Source organism: Podarcis muralis, chromosome 1 (assembly GCF_964188315.1).
Source record: "Podarcis muralis chromosome 1, rPodMur119.hap1.1, whole genome shotgun sequence".
In the NCBI taxonomy this organism is placed as follows: Eukaryota; Metazoa; Chordata; class Lepidosauria; order Squamata; family Lacertidae; genus Podarcis; species Podarcis muralis.
In genome coordinates, this window is record NC_135655.1 from 44,476,372 (window position 1) to 44,496,869 (window position 20,498).

General features: G+C 44.3%; 1 protein-coding gene across 1 annotated transcript in view; it reads right to left on the reverse strand.

Annotated features, from left to right (window-relative positions):
- The window catches only part of LOC114585925 (cytosolic phospholipase A2 epsilon-like), a 35,295-nt gene extending 16,621 nt beyond the window's left edge, over positions 1-18,674 (reverse strand). Inside the window, exons 1-9 of the mRNA XM_077919736.1 lie at positions 18,581-18,674; positions 11,070-11,206; positions 9,692-9,823; positions 7,957-7,997; positions 5,627-5,669; positions 3,338-3,392; positions 2,025-2,182; positions 1,226-1,303; positions 91-128 (exon numbers count right to left, since the gene is read on the reverse strand). Coding sequence (XP_077775862.1) covers positions 91-128; positions 1,226-1,303; positions 2,025-2,182; positions 3,338-3,392; positions 5,627-5,669; positions 7,957-7,997; positions 9,692-9,823; positions 11,070-11,206; positions 18,581-18,674 — 776 coding nt within the window. The remainder of the gene's footprint in view (positions 1-90; positions 129-1,225; positions 1,304-2,024; positions 2,183-3,337; positions 3,393-5,626; positions 5,670-7,956; positions 7,998-9,691; positions 9,824-11,069; positions 11,207-18,580) is intronic.
- Positions 18,675-20,498: the final 1,824 nt, after the last annotated feature.

Genomic DNA, 20,498 nt, shown 5'->3' on the forward strand with positions numbered 1-20,498 from the left:
TGTGAGATTCCATATAAAAGCAAAGTAGTTAAGGAGTGAGGGGAAATACATGTGACTGGGGAGGCTCAGGTTAAGAAGAGGTTTTCTTACCAATCTTTTGACTTCACGCTCAAATCAAATGTTTTGTTCTGAAAAAAAATAATCAAAAATACATACATGAGGGATGAACTGAATGTTTACATTTGAATTTTGAATGTCTGGGGGAAGACCCTTCCCCCCAAAAAAGAGATGCTTGGTGTGGGAGGCCAAAGTTTGGGTCAACATTTGTTTTGGAAAATGTACACTTTTAATGAGATGCTAAGGGATTATTCCCATCTTTTGCTTAAATAGAAATACAAGTAACTGCTGGGTGGCAAAAACCCCGAAAGATGCAAAAATGATCTCCCTTCATTAGTGGACAGAAGGTTCTGCAAATGCTGGGTGGAGAGATATTAAGTTCAGTTCAGCTTGAAGATATATTGTTAAGTACCAAGGGACATTTGAGTATTCATTTCTGTCTGTTCCAGAAAGTATTTAAATTCCTCTGTGGTTTTACTCCTCCCCAAAAGTAACCCAAAATACATGTACTGTAGGTGGCAATTGCCATCTTCCTCTTAACTATGCAAAATTGGACCTGCATTCCCAAAATTGTATTTTTAAGTAGATCAGAATCTCAAAATAAAACAATGCATTGATACAATGGCCCAAACAATGGCCCAAATAATGAAATAACCAATTGGGTCATTATTATGAAGTTAAAAATTGGTGATGGTAATAGATAAAATATCTACTGGGTGATGAGCATGAACTTGGGATAAGAGCAGTTTTATAACTACAGATCTTCATTTGTAAAGAGAGAAGGGGGAGAGATAAAAAGTCTGTTTTCAAATCAAGCAAATTAAATAAATATGAACTGTCCTGGTTTGAGTGATAATGAAAGTATGGATTAGTTTACACCATAATTTATGGCAGGCAGGAAATTGTGAAACTTTCTTATCCATGTGCCCTGCATTTGGTGCTGAAATGTGCCAAAAGTATTAACATAATTCAAACTCTAGCTAAATATAAATCAGAGAATGTGGGCCACATTCATAGGAAAGCTTTACCTCAAGCGAATGACAAGAAAGAGTTAACATGGGGTGTTTTTTCTTTGTGTGAATGCACTCAATATTGTCCCATTATTTGAAAAAAGTGTTAATGCGCGCGGGGGGGGGGGGTATCCCTAGGAGTCAATAGGAAGTCTCACCGGTGGTATTGTCACTTGCTCTTTGATAGGAAGAGTGTTCAGGGGAACAGTTGCTGACTCATTCGTGTCTGAGGAGGCCTGCATATAAAATGAAATTTATCACTAGGAGAAAATCATCTAAAGCAGTTGATATTTTCTTTCACGGGCTTCTGAGGCTAGAACTAGGAACCAGGTGCTTGGTAGTAAACCATGAGGGTAAAGTGTCTCCCTGGGCACTTGAAGCAGTGGGAGAGGAAGGGGGCAGGGGGGAGGTGTGCCCCAGGTGCCAGCCTGGGGGCGTGACATCGCCATAGGCAGGCACCTCCCCCTTGGGACACTCGGGTGGGCAGGTGCCGCCCCATTGGCATGACGCTCACTCAGGCGGACGCCACCGCCTTGTGATGTTCGCACAGGTGGGCACCGCCCCATTGGGAAGCTCGCATGGGTGACATGCCACACACCCCGCATGTGACGTGCCATGCCCCCACTGGCAATGTACCACACCCCCGCCATCCCAGGTACCGAAACCCCTTCCTCCGCAACTGACTTGAAGAGTTGCCAGTTACTGTACTGAAATGTCCTGGCCCGCCCAAGACTGGCCATGGCTCTCTTCACCAGGAAGGGCTTCTCTGTAAAGGTTTCCAATACAAGCTGGCAAGGATAGTCTTGCCCAGCACTGACTTATGGTGCCTCTTGGTGTGTCCTCTGGCTTCATTGCCTCAGCTCTCACCTCTGGTGTCTCCTGGCTCCTACCTGACGAATGTCTGTGGCTCAGCCTCCCCTCAGCCTTATTACGGAGACAAAAAAAACCCCAACATACCGTAAGAAGCTGTCTCCTCGGCAGTTCAATATCCAATTCTGATTGGTTATATTTGATGTAGTGAAATTTAGCAGGAGCAGCACGGCAAAGCCAGGTGCGCAACGTGAGGTTTTGAGCTTCTTCATGGGATCCTCCCACGGAAAGAGTGAATTTTCTTTCTACAGAAAGGTGGTGGTGGGGAAGCAATACAGAGATCTATATATTAATAATCCCTCCAAAAAAAAATTGATTTAAAATGGCTTTCATAAATAGGCTATAGATGCTGGAAGCAGCCTGGGACCCACTGTACCCTTTTTGCGAATGGAAGGTCACCTCCTGTTTGCAGAAGTGATGGTGCTGCAACAGAGGAGAACCCTCACAAAAGGGGAAAGGAGGCAGTACTCAGATTTCCTCCAACCCACTGCAGCAGATTTTGAAGGAATCAGGGGAAAGGAATTGAAAGCTATTTCCTGCCAGGGTCAGCAGAGAGCCAGTGTGGTGTAGTGGTTCAGAGCGATAGACTCCTAATCTGGTGAACTGGGTTTGCGTCTCTGCTCCTCCACATGCAGCTGCTGGGTGACCTTGGGCCAGTCACACTTCTTTGAAGTCTCTCAGCCCCACTCACCTCACAGAGTGTTTGTTGTGCGGGAGGAAGGGAAAGGAGAATGTTAGCCGCTTTGAGACTCCTTTGGGTAGTGATAAAGCGGGGTATCAAATCCAAACTCTTCTTCCCTATCATGTAGAGCCATGTTTTCCAAACTTGGGTCTCCAACTTTTTCTGGACTACAACTCCCATCATCCATAGCTAGCAGGACCAGTGGTCAGGGATGATGGGAATTGTAGTCCAAAAAAAACAGCTGGAGAACCAAGTTTGGGAAACACTGATATAGAGGGTTCTACTCATGTTAAGTAAAATCCCCCCTTGCAGACTTTCTCTGCTCGGTACAGAGAAGCATGGGGTACTAGCGTGGAGATTTTGTGTTCAGGCATAATGCCTGAATAGGACTACAGTTAAAATGGTCATGAATGTTCTATGACTTCACAGCAATTCAGTAAAGACTAGGCATGGAGGCGACACCAGCTAGCTTGCAGAGAGGCCGACAAAACACTAGCTAGTTCTTATTTTATTATATTACATATACACATGGAAAGCTGCCATACACCATTGGTCCATCTAGCTCTTTATTGTTCATCCCGGCTGGCAGCAGTTCTCTGGGGCTTCAGACAGGAGATTATCCCAACAATAACTTGGGATGCCAGGGACTGAACTGGGTGTACCACTGCCCTCCCACTGAACTAAGGCACTCCCCCAACCCCAATTAAAAATTGCCTACCTGTTTTCCTTCTTCCCCCATCTATTTGAACTTCCAAACAGGCAACTTCACGCGCCTGTAAAGGATAAAAATTAGAATCAAAGAGTGAATTTAGAACAAATATAGATTTTTATGCCGCAGCCTGCTTTTGCTATGTAAGGTGCTATTATGATGCAAATGTAATAAACTTGGGCTTAATTTTAGCCACAGCCAGTCCCCACACTTAAACCTTCCAGGTCAAAGGTTATGTGTTCAGATAGATTTAACTCTGGCTTCTCTGAGTACTACAGTCATACCTCATGTTAAGTTTGCTTCATGTTACGATCTTTCTTTTTTAAAAAATAATATTTATTAAAGTTTCAAACAAAATTACAATAATACAAAAAAAGAAAAATACAAAAAGAAAAAAGAAAATACAAAAAACAGAAAAAATAAAGTAACAATTAAAAACAAATCAATCTTTCCATATCTTGTCTTTCGTTCACTTGTTTCTCTGACCTCCTCACACCTCCCTTTTTTGCATCCCAGTTCAGTTAATTAATTCAGCAAATCCTTTCCCCATGTTACGATCTTTCAGGTAATGTCCCGCGGCAACCTGGAAGTACCGGAAAGGGTTACTTCCGGGTTTTGCCGCTCGCGCATGCGCAGATGCGCAAAATGATGTCACACACATGTGCAGAAGTGGTGAATCGCAACCCGTGTGTGCGCAGACGCGCTGCTGCGGGTTGCGCTCTTTTCATGTTGCGAACAGGGATTCCGGAATGGATCCCATTCGCAGCCAGAGGTACCACTGTATATGCAATGTAGCATTACATAAAATGTAATCTCTCTTATAAATTTAATGAATTATTTGCTCATCCACAATGAGCCAAGTAAATAGGATGCAACTGAAAAGACTGTTAGGAAAGGAACAAAATTCAGGGTATGTCAGAATTTATTGGTGGATGTTCACACCTATGGAAAAAATATTACCACAGCACTTGGGGACTTTATTACCGTGGAAACAAATCCTGCCCCCTGCCTCCGATACTAGATGGCCCAACCCCCAAAGAAAGGAATTCTAGACTGCCTTGCAGTATACAGACTCCATCTCCACTACCACAGAAATGGTTTTGGAATCTAGAATAGAAAGAAAGCAGATACAGTATCTGCCCATCATAGTGATGAGCAATGCCAATGAAGGAACAAACATAAACCTCTGGATTGCTTTAGTGACAAACTTGTCGCCACCTTCTGGTGAGCAATGGGCCATGCTTATGCCAACTTTGAACCTACAGAGGTGGTTTAAGATCAGCTCTACAGCTGTCCAGTGATCCCATCTTCTAAGTTAGGAGAAAGGCTGGGGGTTGTTTCCAAGGCAACTGGAGTGCCTCAGCCACACAAGACGAAACCTGTGAGAGCAGGAAAGGCCAGAATGGCGGGGTTTGCTTGAATGCCTCTGGAGAAAGGCATCTTGCACTCCTTTGCTTAGTAGCCCTTGGGCAAGAAGACTCTCACCCACCCACTCTTTTCTAGGGAAAGACTGGGGCAGGGTGGGTATCTTAGAGACTGCTACTTGAAGGCACATTGAACACCTTCAAGCAGCAGTGTCTAAGCTCATCATTAGGGAGGTGATAGCAGGAGACCTGTTGGGAGAAATGAGGGGTTGCCGAGCACAATCTTTTGCTTGACTAGTAAAGTAGCCCAAATTGTAGGTTCCTTTGCAAGGATTTCTCTTCTGTCAATCTACTGGCAATATCCATTATTGCAGGAATGCAGGAAGCTGTTGATATCTAGCTCCCATAAGCCCCAGCCAGTATGACTAATTGCCAGGGATAATGGGAGTTGTAGTCCAACAACACCCTGCAGCTCAGCAGTTCCTCACCTCTGCACCAACAATGTAACATGGTTTTATAGTTATGAATATTCTGCCAGCACATGTTGGAGTCTGTTAAATTCTCTAGGCAGCGCAGGGGAAAAGGCTAGGCACAGAGAAGCTTAAATCAACTGGCATGCCCCAATCTCAGTGTTTTAGGGAGCTTCAGTATGAAGGTGGCAGGGATAGCATGCTTTGATTTTTACCACTTGGTGGCACTCATCTGATGGTGGAATGCGAGGTGGAGTGTGGCAACTGTAACCAGCTTCTCTGTTCCAGTATGAGCTTCCTCACCTTGGGGGAATTGAGTGGGAGAGCTAAGTAGCACAAATTCCAGTTCCAGCTTGTCATGCACAGGAAAGTTGTGTTTAGGTATGCAGAATTTGAGTGCCTGCACTTTATAGACCTAAGCTCTACTAGCTGGTCAGATAAAGAAACAGAATTCATAAACTTACCACCAAAACTCCATTAGTAAATATCTTCTCTGGGACATCTGGGCTGAAAGGTAAAAGAAAAGAAAATTATACTCTTCCAGTAACTGTAAGGATGGCATTTTATTTGTATTTTGTTTTCTCATTTGAAAGCAGCTGTGTCTTTTGCGGCTTCCTAGTGGCTCCACAACTTGTTTGGCACAGCCAAATATTCACAAAACCAGGCCAAGAAGGGACATGCCATTCCCAGCATGGGCAGCATCCTGACTCAGCCTGGGAGTTCTTCAGGTACATTGGAAGCTGCCTGATACTGGGTATTGTCTGTACTGACTGGCAGCAGCTCCCCAGGTTTCAGACAGGGGGCATTCCCCGTCCTACTTGGAGATGCTGGAGATTGAACTTGAGACCTTCTGCATGCCAAGCAGATGCTCTACCACTGAGCTGCCACCCTTCCCCAAGAATGGTGTCCTTTCCAGTGAGGGAAGGGCTATGAGCTCAGGAGGACGCCCAAGACAGCGAACAACAGGAGAGGGGGAGATGCCAGGAATTGGGGAGCCTCTCTGAAATGCTCATTCCAAAGGACACATCAGTGTGAGGGGCCTAAAGGAAAGCTGGAAAAGCAATTAAACAAGCAGACTTCCAAGCAACGTGGAACTTCTGGCTAAACCAATTGCATCAAGTTCTGAGTAACAAAAACTCAGGACAAGCATATTACAATGCTAAATATGCTAATCATCTGCATACTCTCCCTTGCTTTTTCCTGTAGGACTAATTGCAGTCGTTAACAGTGGTCAACAGGTTTACCATACCCACTGAGCCAATCACCCATCTCCTACTACCCTCCTGAGAAAAACCCCACCCCACCCTCCCACTATATATAAGGGTCTGGTGACTCCTGTTTCAGTGTATCTGAAGAAGTGTGCATGCACACAAAAGCTCATACCCAGAACAAACTTAGTTGGTCTCTAAGGTATTACTGGACTATATATATATATACACAAAGGCTTTAGCAACTAATCCACACCTAATGACCCACCTAAGTGGTACTCAGGATACAACTCAAGAAATCACTCAAGATATCCCTCAAGTAATTAAGAAACAAAAGAAGAAAAGGCACACTAGCCTGGGAACTTCCTCTCTGCCCAAGAACATTAGAGGCCACACCTCCTCAACAGTATTTATAGGAACTCAAACACTGAGATCCTGCTCTGTTCCAGTAACAAGAAGCCGAAAGCACCAGCCTGAAGATGACGAGTGAGACCTCGTCGAAACGTCGCCTAGACACCCCAACTTTTACACGGGAAGACACCCGAGGACACCAAAACCTGCATTCCTGTACCCGTGAAAATCTACGAAAGCATATATATATATATATATATATATATTTACTGCATCAGACCAACACGGCTACCTACCTGAATCAGGACAAGCAGATTATGGGATGAATCTCCCTTCCTGGGAACAACCATATGGTGGACGAGACTTGAGCGCATGGCTGGCATATGCTACAAATTGGAGCTGTGCGCTCTGAGGCAACCCCTGGGCCACCTGTCTCTCACTGGCATCTCTCCACACCATATTTACACATATGACAGCTCCAGTGCCCACACAGCTTCCCCACCCACAAGAGCAGCTTTTCCATTCATTTAGATAAAAGCAGAAGCTGTATGTACAAGAATGAGTTGTCTCTCCATGGAAGTGAACAGAGAAGACTGGTTGTAGAGGAGCCCTATAAAATGCTGCAGAGCGGTGTTTCCCAACCTTGGATCTCCAGCTGCTTTCAGACTACAATTCCCATCATCTCTGACCATTGGTCTTGCTAGCTAGGGATGATGGGAGGTGTAGTCCCAAACTGCTGGAGACCCAAAGTTGGGAAACACTGCTGTAGAACATGTGAGGCTCTGGATCAGGAATATCATGGCACATGCTGTGCAGGAACTCTTCTCCCTGGTCTCTAGTTTTCTGTATGCAAGGAGTTTTATATGGAGCATCCAGTCACAAGGTTTCTCCATCTGTCGACTGAGGTGAAACAGTAAAGGAGTAGTTCTATCATGCAATCTCCTTGATGCCTTCAATAGCCTCCCTATAAATTGCCAGTGCTGAAGCCCTTTAGCAAATGCTACTATATCCCCATCAATATGTTAGCCCCTGCTATGCCACATCAATCCTTCAGTGACCATTATTGCCCCAATAACAGAATATGAATACACACCATCAGCAATACCTAGTTAGATATATAGTAAAGGTTTTGTACCAAGAGAGATACAAGGCAAGCTCTTTATCAATGCTGCATTTTATTTTATTTTTTGCATGGCAGTTTTGTTAATGGTATGTGCAACAACAGTTGTTCTTACCTGCTCTCCATTGTGAATTCAACTTCTAGTTCCTCCTTACCCTGAAAGTTTAAAAAGCAAAAACAGTGACTGCATGTTCACACATTCTCTTGAATAATAAAGCCCACTTCACGCATTAGTCAAGGGAAGGGAGTCCATGCCCTGAGTTGTGGACATTCATGCTATGGAAGACTAGGAGCATAATGTTCCATAGGAGCTAGAATCCTGTCCAGCCAGGGTTACAACTTCCTTCTGCAACTCAGAAGTCCACCCTCAACGACTGGAAGTCAGGGGGCAGGACTGAGAAGCCAAGTCACCTCAGAGGCAGCTAGGGATTGAAGGACCTGACCATTTTGGTTTTCTCAGTTTCTCATCTTTCCAGTCATAAATCCAGTTCTCCACATTCCTGCAGAAACTTGAGATTATTTTTTTTTAATCCTCTTGGAAATTTGTCAGCATTTTAGTGTGGATTTCTGCTAATAAACACATTTTTAAATGCAGTTTTGACTAATATACACATCTTTGCAAGCAGTTTCCCCTAAAAATGAGCATTTTGGTAAAGATTATTCAGCTGTCCCTAGGCTATACCTCTCAGGTCCACCGCGGGAGCCATTGACCAGGGGGTAGGTGAGATCTTACTAACAAAAGGCCGTGCTGATGTGCCTTGCCCGATTATGTCCCAAGACAGCTTTGCTCTCCATACCACATGGAAGCACTGGTGATGCCCAAGCAGCTTTGGCTGCAGTCCCAGTAGGAAAAAAATATAGAACTCAAATCCCTTTAATTTCAGTCAAAAACAATTAGCCACATTTAATTCAATGGGACTTGAGTGTGACTAGCACTCTTTGGGTTTGGGTCCTAGTGTACATTGCCTTGTCTGGACTGGACTCAGATGTTTAAAGAAACACACATACTGTTCATACTTTACATGTTTGATATGGGAATCACTGGTGTATTCAGTATCAAAATGTTTATTTCTACAGTGGTACCTCAATTTAAGAACTTGTTTACGAACGATTTGGTTTACGAACTCTGCAAAACTGGAAGCAGCGTTCCGGTTTGTGAACTTTACCTCCGTCTACAAATGGAAACCAAATGGTGGAAGGGCACCAGCGGTGAGAGGCCTCATTGGGGAAAGGTGAGAGGCCTCATTGGGGACAGATTCGGTTTAAGAACGGACTTCAGGAACGGATTAAGTTCGTAAACCAAGGTACCACTGTATTCAATTAGGTCAATTAGATATGTAATCCTCTATAGGTGGATGATTTGTTTATCAACAGCCACTGCTGTGAAGGGTCACCGAGCTTGTTTTGCATACATTTAAGATCTCACTATATTTCCACAGCTAAGTAATGCTAAAATAACTAACCATAGTTGTTGTGAAGGGTAGGTTTGCATAATTTTAAACTAACTGAATTATCAGGCTATACTTTTTTCCATTTTATTACCATTTAACTTTAGCCTTTAGATTCTTCTTATTCTTCTTTTATACCCAAGTACATATGTTTTTGTGTGTGTATATATACACACTTCATGCATCTAATGAAGCGCACTCTAGTTCACAAACGCTTATGCTATGATAAAATTTGTCAGATTTAAGGTGCCACAAAACTCTTTTGTTGTTGTCTGTGTATTCAAAGCAAGTGTAATTCTTTTATATGGTGCCATTGCTTAATAGCTGAAAGGGAACTTCATTGAAAATTGAGAGAAATGTGGATTTGTTTTCCACAGCCTGTTTTTTATTTGCAGTACTCACTTTTGGATTCAGCTGAAAGCTCAGGCGGGTTGTTTCACCAAGTTGGATTTTAGAAACATCAAAGAAAACAGTGAGGAGATGGTCATCTGCAGTATGCTTATCTTCATCAGTAACTTTAAGCTCCAGAATGTTCTAGAGAAATCCAGAGAAGAACTTTAGAACCTCTCATAGACTAGCCTCTCTCTCTAGGGGCACCTCATCCAAGGAAGAGGAGTGGGACTCCAGGAGCACCAAAGACCCCAAAGAGCTCACAACTGAGCAGTCTGATGTCCCCCACCCCAGACCTGAACTCAGGGCTGGCCCTACCAATAGTCAGAGTGAGGCAGTACTTCAGGTGGCAAATACTGGTGGACAGGAAGCAATAGAAAGGTGTCAGCGGACTGAGCTGTATGCACACCACATGGCTTGCCCTGCAACTCCTAAGCCAGACTGCTGCCCTCAGCTGTAGTGAATAAAATTGTCCCACCACTAGTGCTGAAGGATTCAGTGCCAATCCACTGTCCTTCATCTTCAAATGGGTCTTTGGCCTCAGGCATCAGAATGTACTGTGCTGCCCCTTTCTGGACCTTCTTCCCCTTGATCCAGACTCTCCCTCTTTTCTTCTAACCCCTCAAAACAGATAGTCCAGCAAGACATCCATAGTCAGTGGAGGGGTACTTATCCAACAGCCGTAGGATTTCAATAGCTGGGTTTTTTCTCAGGAGGAGGGAAAAGCCAAAGGAGGACATATTGTGATCCAGAAGATGACCAGGAAAACAGAGGAGCTGCCTTAGAGGATATAAACCTTCCAATCTTTCCTGGGCCCTTGCTGGGATAAGAACTTCAATTTATCTTAGTGCCAGCTGTGAACTTAACCTTCACCCAGCTCAGATTTGCCCTGCTCCCAACCAAGGCCCTGACTGGTATAACCATCCTCACTACGCTGAAGATGTTTGTCACAGTAACACATGCCTCACCCCAGAGGTGAGGATGGGAAATCAGTGTCCCTTCAGATATTGTTGGTCTCCAACTCCCATCAGCCATAGCCAGTATGGTCAATGGTCAAAGATTATGGAAGTTGTAGTCCAACAACATCTGAAGGGTATGGGTTCCTCAACCCCATCCAAGGAGGTCAATCCAGGGGTAATTCCTGTTCTAAACTTTTAACCGTTTAGTATTATGTATGTGTCATCTCCCAGAAAGTAGAACAGTCCTCTTTGAATTTGTATGATGTTAACACTTGGGAAGAGGAGTAAATATTGGGAGTATCTCCATAGTGATGTCTCATTAGTTATGGCCCTGCTTTTAAGTGACACCTGTGCAGTTCCCAGTCCTCTGCTTCTGTGATTGCCTAAATAAGTAGCAATTCCTGTTTAAGAGCGTTGGCACAGCTCCTTACCTTTATTTCATTTTGAATCCTAAAGTGAAATGTTTCATTCCACACCGGGTCTTTGTTGTCCTTCACGGTCTGGGTCCTAGTCTTTTTCACTGAAGCAGTAGGCATCCACAAAGTCACGTAGCAATCAGACTGGGTTACTATTGCAAAAGATGTGATTTTTTAGCAACAAAATAGCAATATGCAACTCATAAGTATTTACAGCACAAGCCTAAGCATGTTAAATTTTGGAATGACTCCAAATGAGTTCTGTGAGTCTTCCTTCTGAGTAATTATGCTTAGGATTTAACTATCAGTGCAGTGTTTAAGCTGTGCTTATTATGTATAAATTCAGATATTCATGTCAGGTTGAATACAGGGTTTTTCTGGCAGAAATAACCAGTACAGTGGTACCTTGGGTTACATACACTTCAGGTTACATACGCTTCAGGTTACAGACTCCGCTAACCCAGAAATACTGCTTCAGGTTAGGAACTTTGCTTCAGGATGAGAACAGAAATCGTGCTCCAGCGGCACGACGGCAGCAGGAGGCCCCACTAGCTAAAATGGTGCTTCAGGTTAAGAACAGTTTCAGGTTAAGAACAGACCTCTGGAATGAATTAAGTACTTAACCTGAGGTACCACTGTACTATGAACACAATCCAATTGGGACCTTAGCACAGGGTGGGATTTTAGCACTTGGCACCCCCCCAAAAAAAAATCCTGATCTGGATGCTTTGCATTTCAGGAGTTGTGCCCCCAGTCTGAATCGGGTTCATGGTTAGGGATAAAGGGCTCAGGTGCCTATATTTTCCACGCCAAAATCCCAATCTGGATTAGGAATTGCAGGGGGGGCGGAATTAGAGCGTACTGGCATTTTTTTAGAATTTTAGAATTTTAAAGAAAATTCTGCGAACAGCATTATCAACGTCCCACGTAATTGGTCCCTTAGATCACTCTTAGACAATACACTCACTGCAGTGCAGAGCAGCTTATATTTTATGGCATCACAGACACTGCCAAAGCCAGTAAACGAGGTACTAATTATTCCTTATACAAGCAGGGCTGGAGCTTTATTGTGGTGCATTCCCGGAAAGCAACCACATCTTAGTTCTAGATTAAGGAATGTTTGTCCTACACAGCACTTCAGACAATAGCAAGGAATTCATTACAAGAGATCACACATGTCAGGAGCCCTATATTTTTTTCCACCTGCATATCAAAAAAATGATACTTAATGCAACAAACAAAATTAATTAACACAAACCCTGATGCCAAAGCTGTTGCTTTGAATTAACAAAAAGAACTGGAGTAGAGCGGATCACCAAGTCCAACATTCTGGTGGAGTTTGTGCTAAATAAAAAAAAGCATTTGGGGGCACTTTCCATGCCCATTAAATCCCTTTTAGTAGAGGAGCCCTTAGCATGGAAATCATACTTGTTCAAAGCTAAATGGAAAGCCATATTTGGGGGGATGGAAGGCGGTAGCTAAATGCTGTAGCAAAACTTCTAACACTATCACAAGAAACCCTTTCATTCATAGCATCTATGGATTTGAAATAGTATTTTTCAAAGAGCATCCGTGGACTGGAAATTTCACTTTGAGGGATATTTTGTTTTTGCTTTTTCTCATTCTTTTCTTTTGCTTAACTGAAAATCAATAATAAATTATTTTTAAAAAAGGAGATTGGAATCTACTCTTGCCATTTAACTTTGCAGCATCTTATATACTTTGTCTCTTGCTTCTGTAATGAGTTTTATACAATTTCATGAGATTAATTACTTTATCTGCAGCTGCTGCTAAATTAGTTTGCAGTCTGATCTTTCTGCATCTATGAGGCACTTTATCTCCCCACTGCTAAAGTGAAATGTGTTTAGTTTGGTTTTATCTGGCTTTTGATACATTGCACTCTCTTGGCTCCAGGGTTTTGGATTTCTGCTCAGTTGTTTCACTAGATGCTTGTGCAATTTTAAGTTGCATCAGCTCAGAAGGAAGAAAAGCACCCAACTGAAGTTATTACAGGCAGGGGCAGATTCAGTAAAGGGAGGGCTGACAAGCTGGTTAAGAGTGAAAGGGAAGTTGAAGGCTATTCCTTCTTCTGCCCCTTCCCCATCTGGTTATGGGAATTAATTTATCAATACCTTCTGAAGTGAATATGTGGTCCCATTCATTTTTTTGAAAAAAGCATTCCAAGGACCTCGAGGTTAGGCAACAACTAGCTGGTCACAAACATACCTTTCTTGGGTGATTGCCCTGAAACTCCAGATATTTTTGGATATCGCCAATTATCTGGATCCGTTTAAATCTGGTTTCAGGCCTGGGTTCTTCGTGCACTGATAAATGACATGCTGAGAAAAGGATCTGGAGAGTGTGACTGAGCAAATTCTCAATTAACTCTTGGTGGCTGTGGATAGCATGGACCATGGTATCCTTCTGGACTGACTGTCTAGAATGAAAAATTGGGACTGTCTAGGATGAAGATCCATGACCAGCAGATGTTGTGGAGACTAGAGATAAAGATGAATAAGCTCAAAGGGGAGCTGATAAGCCAGCCAAGGTCCAAGGGAGATTGAGCTCCTATATAGCCATTGTCAGCTCTTCCTCTGCCCAAACTTCTGTTGGGTCATCTCCCCATTCCCAGTTAGACCCTGACTGGATCTTTAGCGAGCCCAAAGCCCACATGACTACAGAATGTCATCAATGCTCACTGAATTTAGTATGGTCTTGTTGGAATTCTGTACTCCCAAAATCTGCATATGGGCAGAGGGTAGCCTTGCTCTCTCTCCTGCCAACTGGGCTTTGGTGCACTGCTATATATCCATGACATTTGAATAGGCCATACACCTGTGAAATCCAACACATGCCTACCTAAACAATATGACTGATATCCCAGATAAAATCCAGGGATGAACCACACAGTTGGTGTCTACATGTGTTGGATTTTAAGAGTACATATAGCATATTCAAATGTGACACCCACAAATCAACAACTGGTGTCTTCAGAAGCGTGGCAGATGCACTGAATGGATGGGGAAGGAAGAGACTGGAGAGAAGTAACAAGCTTATATCACTAGCATACGTCTAGATGGGCCAAGGTGCACCATATTACCAAAAAGGCCTGTAAGAATAAGTCTATGTTTCAAAGGCAGACACTTGTGACTGGAACTAAACAGGTTTTGCAGCATGCAGCCTCATAGACATGTGGGTGGAAAGAAAGCTCCGTGATTTTCCCAGCTGACTTGGGACAACATTCCTTCCCAGTTCTCAAGTATGTTGATGATCAACCTGATTGAAGTCATGCTAGCAATACCTTGTCCATCCATCCACCCCCATGGCTCCCTATAGAATAGCATCTCTTCCTGTTTTCCAATTCCTAATTCTTTTGCGTGTCACTAGTCAAGACTCAATAGGTGGGGTTCTTCTTCCTCGCCTCCACCCAGACTTAGACCTTGGGCACTGAGTAAAGCATACAGACCAACAATTAGTGGAATCTCAATCAGCCGCTAACATCAGTTCAGTAGTCCTCAGGGATCCTTTCAGGCATATCAGAGCTCTGAGACATAACTGTGGCAGTTGCTGTCATTTTTGCCAACAGCAGTGACAGATCCTGGGGTCTCAAATTTCAGCAGTTCCCTGTGTGTCACCAAAATTGGGGGGGCAGCCTCTCATGCTTCATTCTAAAGCATAGTTTGGCGCCCCTGAGGCTCTGCTGGTCACACACCCCTAAATCTGCCTCTGCGAACTGGTCACACACCCCTAAATCTGCCTCTGCCAACAGTATAAGGTCAGATGATCAGGAGGCCAGATATTTCAGAATAATTAATGTTAATGTTATAAATTACAACCAGGGGTTAGGCAATCAGGGCTTCTGGGCACCACAGTTCAAGAAGGACACTGAGAAACTGGAACATGTCCAGAGGAGGGCAACCAAAATGGTCAAAGGCCTGGAAACATGAATAAAGTCTTCTGCTTTCTTCTGGTTCTTTTCACCTCACACTTTTTTCCATTTAGAGCTTGCTGCATTTAAATAATAATAATAATAAGGCCAGGGCACATCCTTTCCAACCAATGCTCCCATTTTACTGGCACAATTTGTTTGCGCAACACCTTCCTATTATTCATGATGCTAATCTGGCTTCTTCACATAAAATGAGGCTTGGAGATGTTGCTGATCACAAGCTTCCAGTAGCGACATACAAGAGACAACTTGCCAATTACTGCAATCAACAGTCGTGCTCTTTGTTACTATAGTCTCCCTGAAATCCCACGGACATCAGAGACTATGCCACCATTATTTGGAGGTAAATGGTTTACAGGCAGCAGCTGAAATATCACCAAGTATGGTGGTATCCAACTAGTGACAGATCCCCCCAGAGGCATTTTCGTACACTCTCCCAAGGCTGGGTATTTGTTAGAACTCCTGGAATAAAAATAAAGAGAAACAAGTATAACCTGAAGCAAAACGTTGCCATGTGGAATATTCCACTTTCAGCTGGCCAATCATGCCCTTTTCCAGGAAATGCCATTCTATTTCCACTACCCTGGTTTTCCTTCCACTAAGAGAAGACTCCCTGGAAAAGACCCTGATGTCCTGGGGATCCAGGGCACAGTCCTTCAATGGCTGCGCTCGTTTCTCTCTGGTCGGGGACAGAGGGTGGCGCTTGGGGGGGAATTGTCATCGCGCCACTCCTTGGTGTGTGGAGTGCCTCAGGGTGCGATTCTCTCCCCGATGCTTTTTAACATCTTTATGCGCCCCCTCGCCCAGCTTGTCCGGAGTTTTGGGCTGGGCTGCCATCAGTATGCTGATGACACCCAACTCTATCTGCTGATGGATGGCCATCCTGACTCGGCCCCAGACACACTGATCAGATGCTTGGAAGCTGTGGCTGGATGGTTACGTGGGAGCCGGTTGAAGTTAAATCCTTCGAAGACAGAGGTCCTCTGGCTGGGACGGGATGATATGGGAATGAGGGGGCAACTCCCATCTCTTGCGGGGGTGCAATTAGTGCCAGCACCGTCCGTTAAGAGTTTGGGTGTAATCTTCGATACCTCCCTCTCCATGGAGGCGCAGATTGCAGCTATTACAAAGGCGGCATTTTTTCATCTCCGCCAAGCTAAGCAGTTGGCTCCTTACCTCTCTCGCCCTGACCTAGCTACTGTGATCCACGCGACGGTCACCTCCAGACTGGATTATTGTAACTCGCTCTACGTGGGGCTGCCCTTGAGACTGACCCAAAAACTCCAGCGGGTGCAGAATGCCGCAGCGAGACTCCTTACGGGGTCTTCGCTTAGAGATCACATTCATCCGGTGCTATACCAGTTGCACTGGCTCCCGGTGGAGTACAGGATCAGGTTTAAGGTGCTGGTTTTAACCTTCAAAGCCCTATACGGCCTAGGGCCCTCGTACCTACGGGACCGCCTCTCCTGGTATGCCCCACAGAGGAACTTACGGTCTTCAAACAAAAACACCTTGAAGGTCCCAGGCCACATAGAGGTTAGGCTGGCCTCAACTAGAGCCAGGGCCTTTTCGGCTGCGGCTCCAACCTGGTGGAATGCTCTGTCACAAGAGACAAGGGCCCTGCAGGACTTGACATCTTTCCGTAGGGCCTGCAAGACAGAGTTGTTCCGCCAGGCATTTGGTTAGGGCGCAGCCTGACTCCCTCCTTTGGCAACCTTTACAAAACTTTATGGCTGCCATCAATCTTGATTTTAATTAATTTTTATAATGTTTTTATAATGTCGCACTATTTGGTGTTGTTAGCCGCCCTGAGCCCGGCTTCGGCTGGGGAGGGCGGGATATAAATAAAATTTATTATTATTATTATTATTATTATTATGTTGGGAAAGACGGAGGGCACAAGGAGAAGGGGACAGAAGACGACGAGATGGGTGGGCAGTGTTCTTGAAGCTACTAACATGAGTTTGACCTCTGCGAGAGGCAGAGGAAGACAGAAGTGCCTGGCGTGCTCTGGTCCATGGGGTCATGAAGAGTCAGACACGACTAAACAACAGCAACAATCCCCCATCAGTCAGCATCCTGCGATGACTGAGTATGTTCAGTTCTCACTGAGCTGTTGGGGGAGCTTTCCCATTAGATTCCTCCCCACAAGCCTAAGATGTTTGTTTTTCTGCCAACGTTGGGGTTCACGCAAGCCTGCTATTGCATGTGGACGGTGCTCTTTTGGTAAATAAAAGATCCATGCTCAAAGATGCACTTATGTGTGCTCAATTCTTGCTTCATCAAGCCATCATCTCATGTTAAGTAGTAAAGATACAGTGGTACCTTGGTTTACGAATTTAATCCGTTCCAGAAGTCCGTTCTTAAACCAAAATTGTTCTTAAACTAAGGCACGCTTTCCCTAATGAGGCCTACAGCCACCGGTGCCCTTCCACCATTCGGATTACATTGCGTGGCAAGGTCCTGACCCGCCCCCCCCCCCCCGGTTGAATAAAGACACATGACTCTAGTATTTAAGGTTAATGGGCTAAAAATGGCCACAATTTCATTGGTTACAGATGAGTGGTATTGGCTTAGGCATTGGATCTAACCGATTATATCTGACTCCAGCCCATCTGCAGAGAGTCTGAGAAGGGTTAACCACCAGTAGAGGGAGTTCTGCTGATGCACATCGACTAGGAGCTCCCCCACGGTTCACCGGTAGATGTAGTGCCTTAGGCCCTAACCTCCCTAGGCTTTGGACAGGACCACACACCCCAGAATCCTTTAACGGAATACCCTTCAATATGTGGGGCAGGTGATGGCACTACCTCCCCTCTTCTCTTCTCCAGAAATATTCCAATGCCTAACCACCAAACCTTAAAAAGTTGTGACAATTTGCTACGAGGTAGGCGAAATCCAAGTGGCTGGTGCCAATTTGCCAAGTGGAAAAATTCCCACCAGGCCCCTCAACGGTGACCAACTGAAGTCCATATCAAGGTCAAAAGAGATGAAAACCTTAAAGGGCGGGAGGGTGGGAAAGCCGGAAAGAGAGAGATCTCCCGTCCTGTCTTTATCGGGTAGGCCACACTCCCAGACCAAACAGATTGGTCGGCCTGGTCAGTGACCCAGCTGGGAATCCCCCAGTCACGTGGGGTTGGACACCCACCCCCTGTGCACGTGAGAGCCCACAATACCACCTCCTCCTTAAGGCGGAAGTGGCCTTCTTAGACCGAGGTAAACTTCTCAAGCCAGGACACTATTTTCAGTTTTGCGGAGTTCATAAACTGAATCATTCTTAAACAGTACTGTTCTTAAACCGAGGTACCAGTGTACTTTCAAATTGTATTTGCATAGGGCTGGGTGTAGTTTAGATCCTGCATACAACTTTTTCCTTCTATATGGCAATGTTTGAGCTAAGTTGATTCTCTACTTGCACTGAATATAAATGCTGATGATTCTCTACTTGCACTGAATATAAATGCTGACTTGTGAGGCATGCATATAAAAATCATTCAGTGATGAGTATATTTGTATGATTATGACTCTAGGCTTCTTAAAATGACAAGGAAGCTCTCACAACAACCAAAATACTCACGCAGGTCTGCCTTCCGGAGATTTTTCATTTTTATGACCTTTACGGTGAGAAGGCTGCAGGGAGAAGGTTCTGTCTGCAGAACAAAATCAAACATGAAGGATGGGTTAACATTTAGCTTATTGTAAAGATGGCATCTAGCTGACTTTTGACAGGATACAGAATCGCCCCCCTCCTCCAGCCTGGCATAGGAAAGGAGGAAGAAAAACAAAATTGCAAGCCCATCCCAGCAAAAACTCACATATGCCTTGCTGCAATGAGGCATTAGGTCGCACTGATGTAGCTAGAGCAACCCAAGCAAGGGAAATCTGTTCCGCCATATTGTCTGAAGTCTACTTACAATAATATACGCTAGCCCATGAGTGCATCTGCCTGTGCTGCTGCAGATGGATCTAGGATGGCACATGTTGGTTAGCTTCTCTCCTCCACTCCCATCCTCCTCCTTAACCCTTTTGTATCCTTTTCCATCACTTCAGCCCGGTGTACCATGCTATGCACTGCATAGGTTTATATTCCCTGGCACCTTCTACTCTAGTTATGAAATAGTGATAACGCAGATTCTTTTTGCTGCCTGAGGCAAAGCACAATATTGTGTTTCATCTCATTCCGCATATGGAAGCCAACTGGACTAGGAATTGAATCTTACTTTAACAGCAGGGTTCACCACAAGTGAGGATAGAAGGCCAACATCCATCCATCCATCCATTCAATTTATATCCTGACTTTCCTCTTAAAGAAGCCCAGACTGACAACTTAGGAGGCACAAAGCAGGCTGCATGCCACAAACAGCTCTGTCCTTCAGCATTTGCAGTCTGAGGCAGCCTCCTCACTCTGTCTAATAGTAGGACAGGCCCTGGTAATACAAAGGTCTTTGTGTTCTTAACCACTTTTTTTTAGTGTCATAGTAACCAAAAGGCCTTTAGTCTTCATCTTACACCTTTCTGTCCAATTAATTTTTTAACACAGTACAAAGACGCTTGATGATTATTGGGGAAATAAGCAGTCAATTTCTGGGCTTCTTAAATAACTTTTCTTCACAACATTCCTGCACAGACGCAGGCAAAGCCAGACTAGGAGTTCATGACTGAGGTGAATCTGATCCTTGCTCCAGAAATGTGCAAAAGCCTACTGAGGCATTCCCCTCCTCTTATATTTATTCTTCAGTTCCACTGAAACCACTACAAATGCTTAGATGAAGCCTCAAATGTATCTAAAGGACTGCAGTACAGGTGAAAGTTTTGGCAACCTAGGACTGTGAAGGAAAATAACGACATTTTCCATTTAATCAATTATTTTTCTATATCATGCCACATCTAGATATTCATCATTATCCAGAGTAACAACCCAAAATGGCACATCCAGGTCTCTGCCCCAAGGAACTTCCAATGTAAAAGACAATGCAGAAGAGAAAACAATCGAAGGGGAAGAAGATGGATTAGGGAAGGATGTGTTCTTGGTTCAGTGCATAGGCTTAGTTTCAGTAGGGCAAGGGTGAGGAACCTAAGCACCTCCAGATATTGCTGGACTAGGGCTCCCATCATTGCTGACAATTGACCAAGCTGGTTGTGGTGATGGGAGCTGGATTATGTGCAGATTGTCATTTTAAAATGCAGCTAGCTTGATTTTTTTTCTCTATTATTATTGCCTTCTCACTGAACAACCTAGGCCCAAATGCATATCACAGCAGATGCCATTTGCCACTGCCTTTTAGCAGCTGCCCAAATGAGCAGCTTTGGCTAGCAGACAATTTACTAACACCGCTGAGTTGGTCACACCTCATCATGCGCTGGAGGGAGGAGTTTTCAGCAAATAGCACCCAAGTTCTTTGGCTATCTGGCCGTGTGCTAAAAAGAACACTTTCCTCAGAATTTCTACAAATGTGTCACCAGAACAAGACCCTTGAAATATATCTTTAACTCCA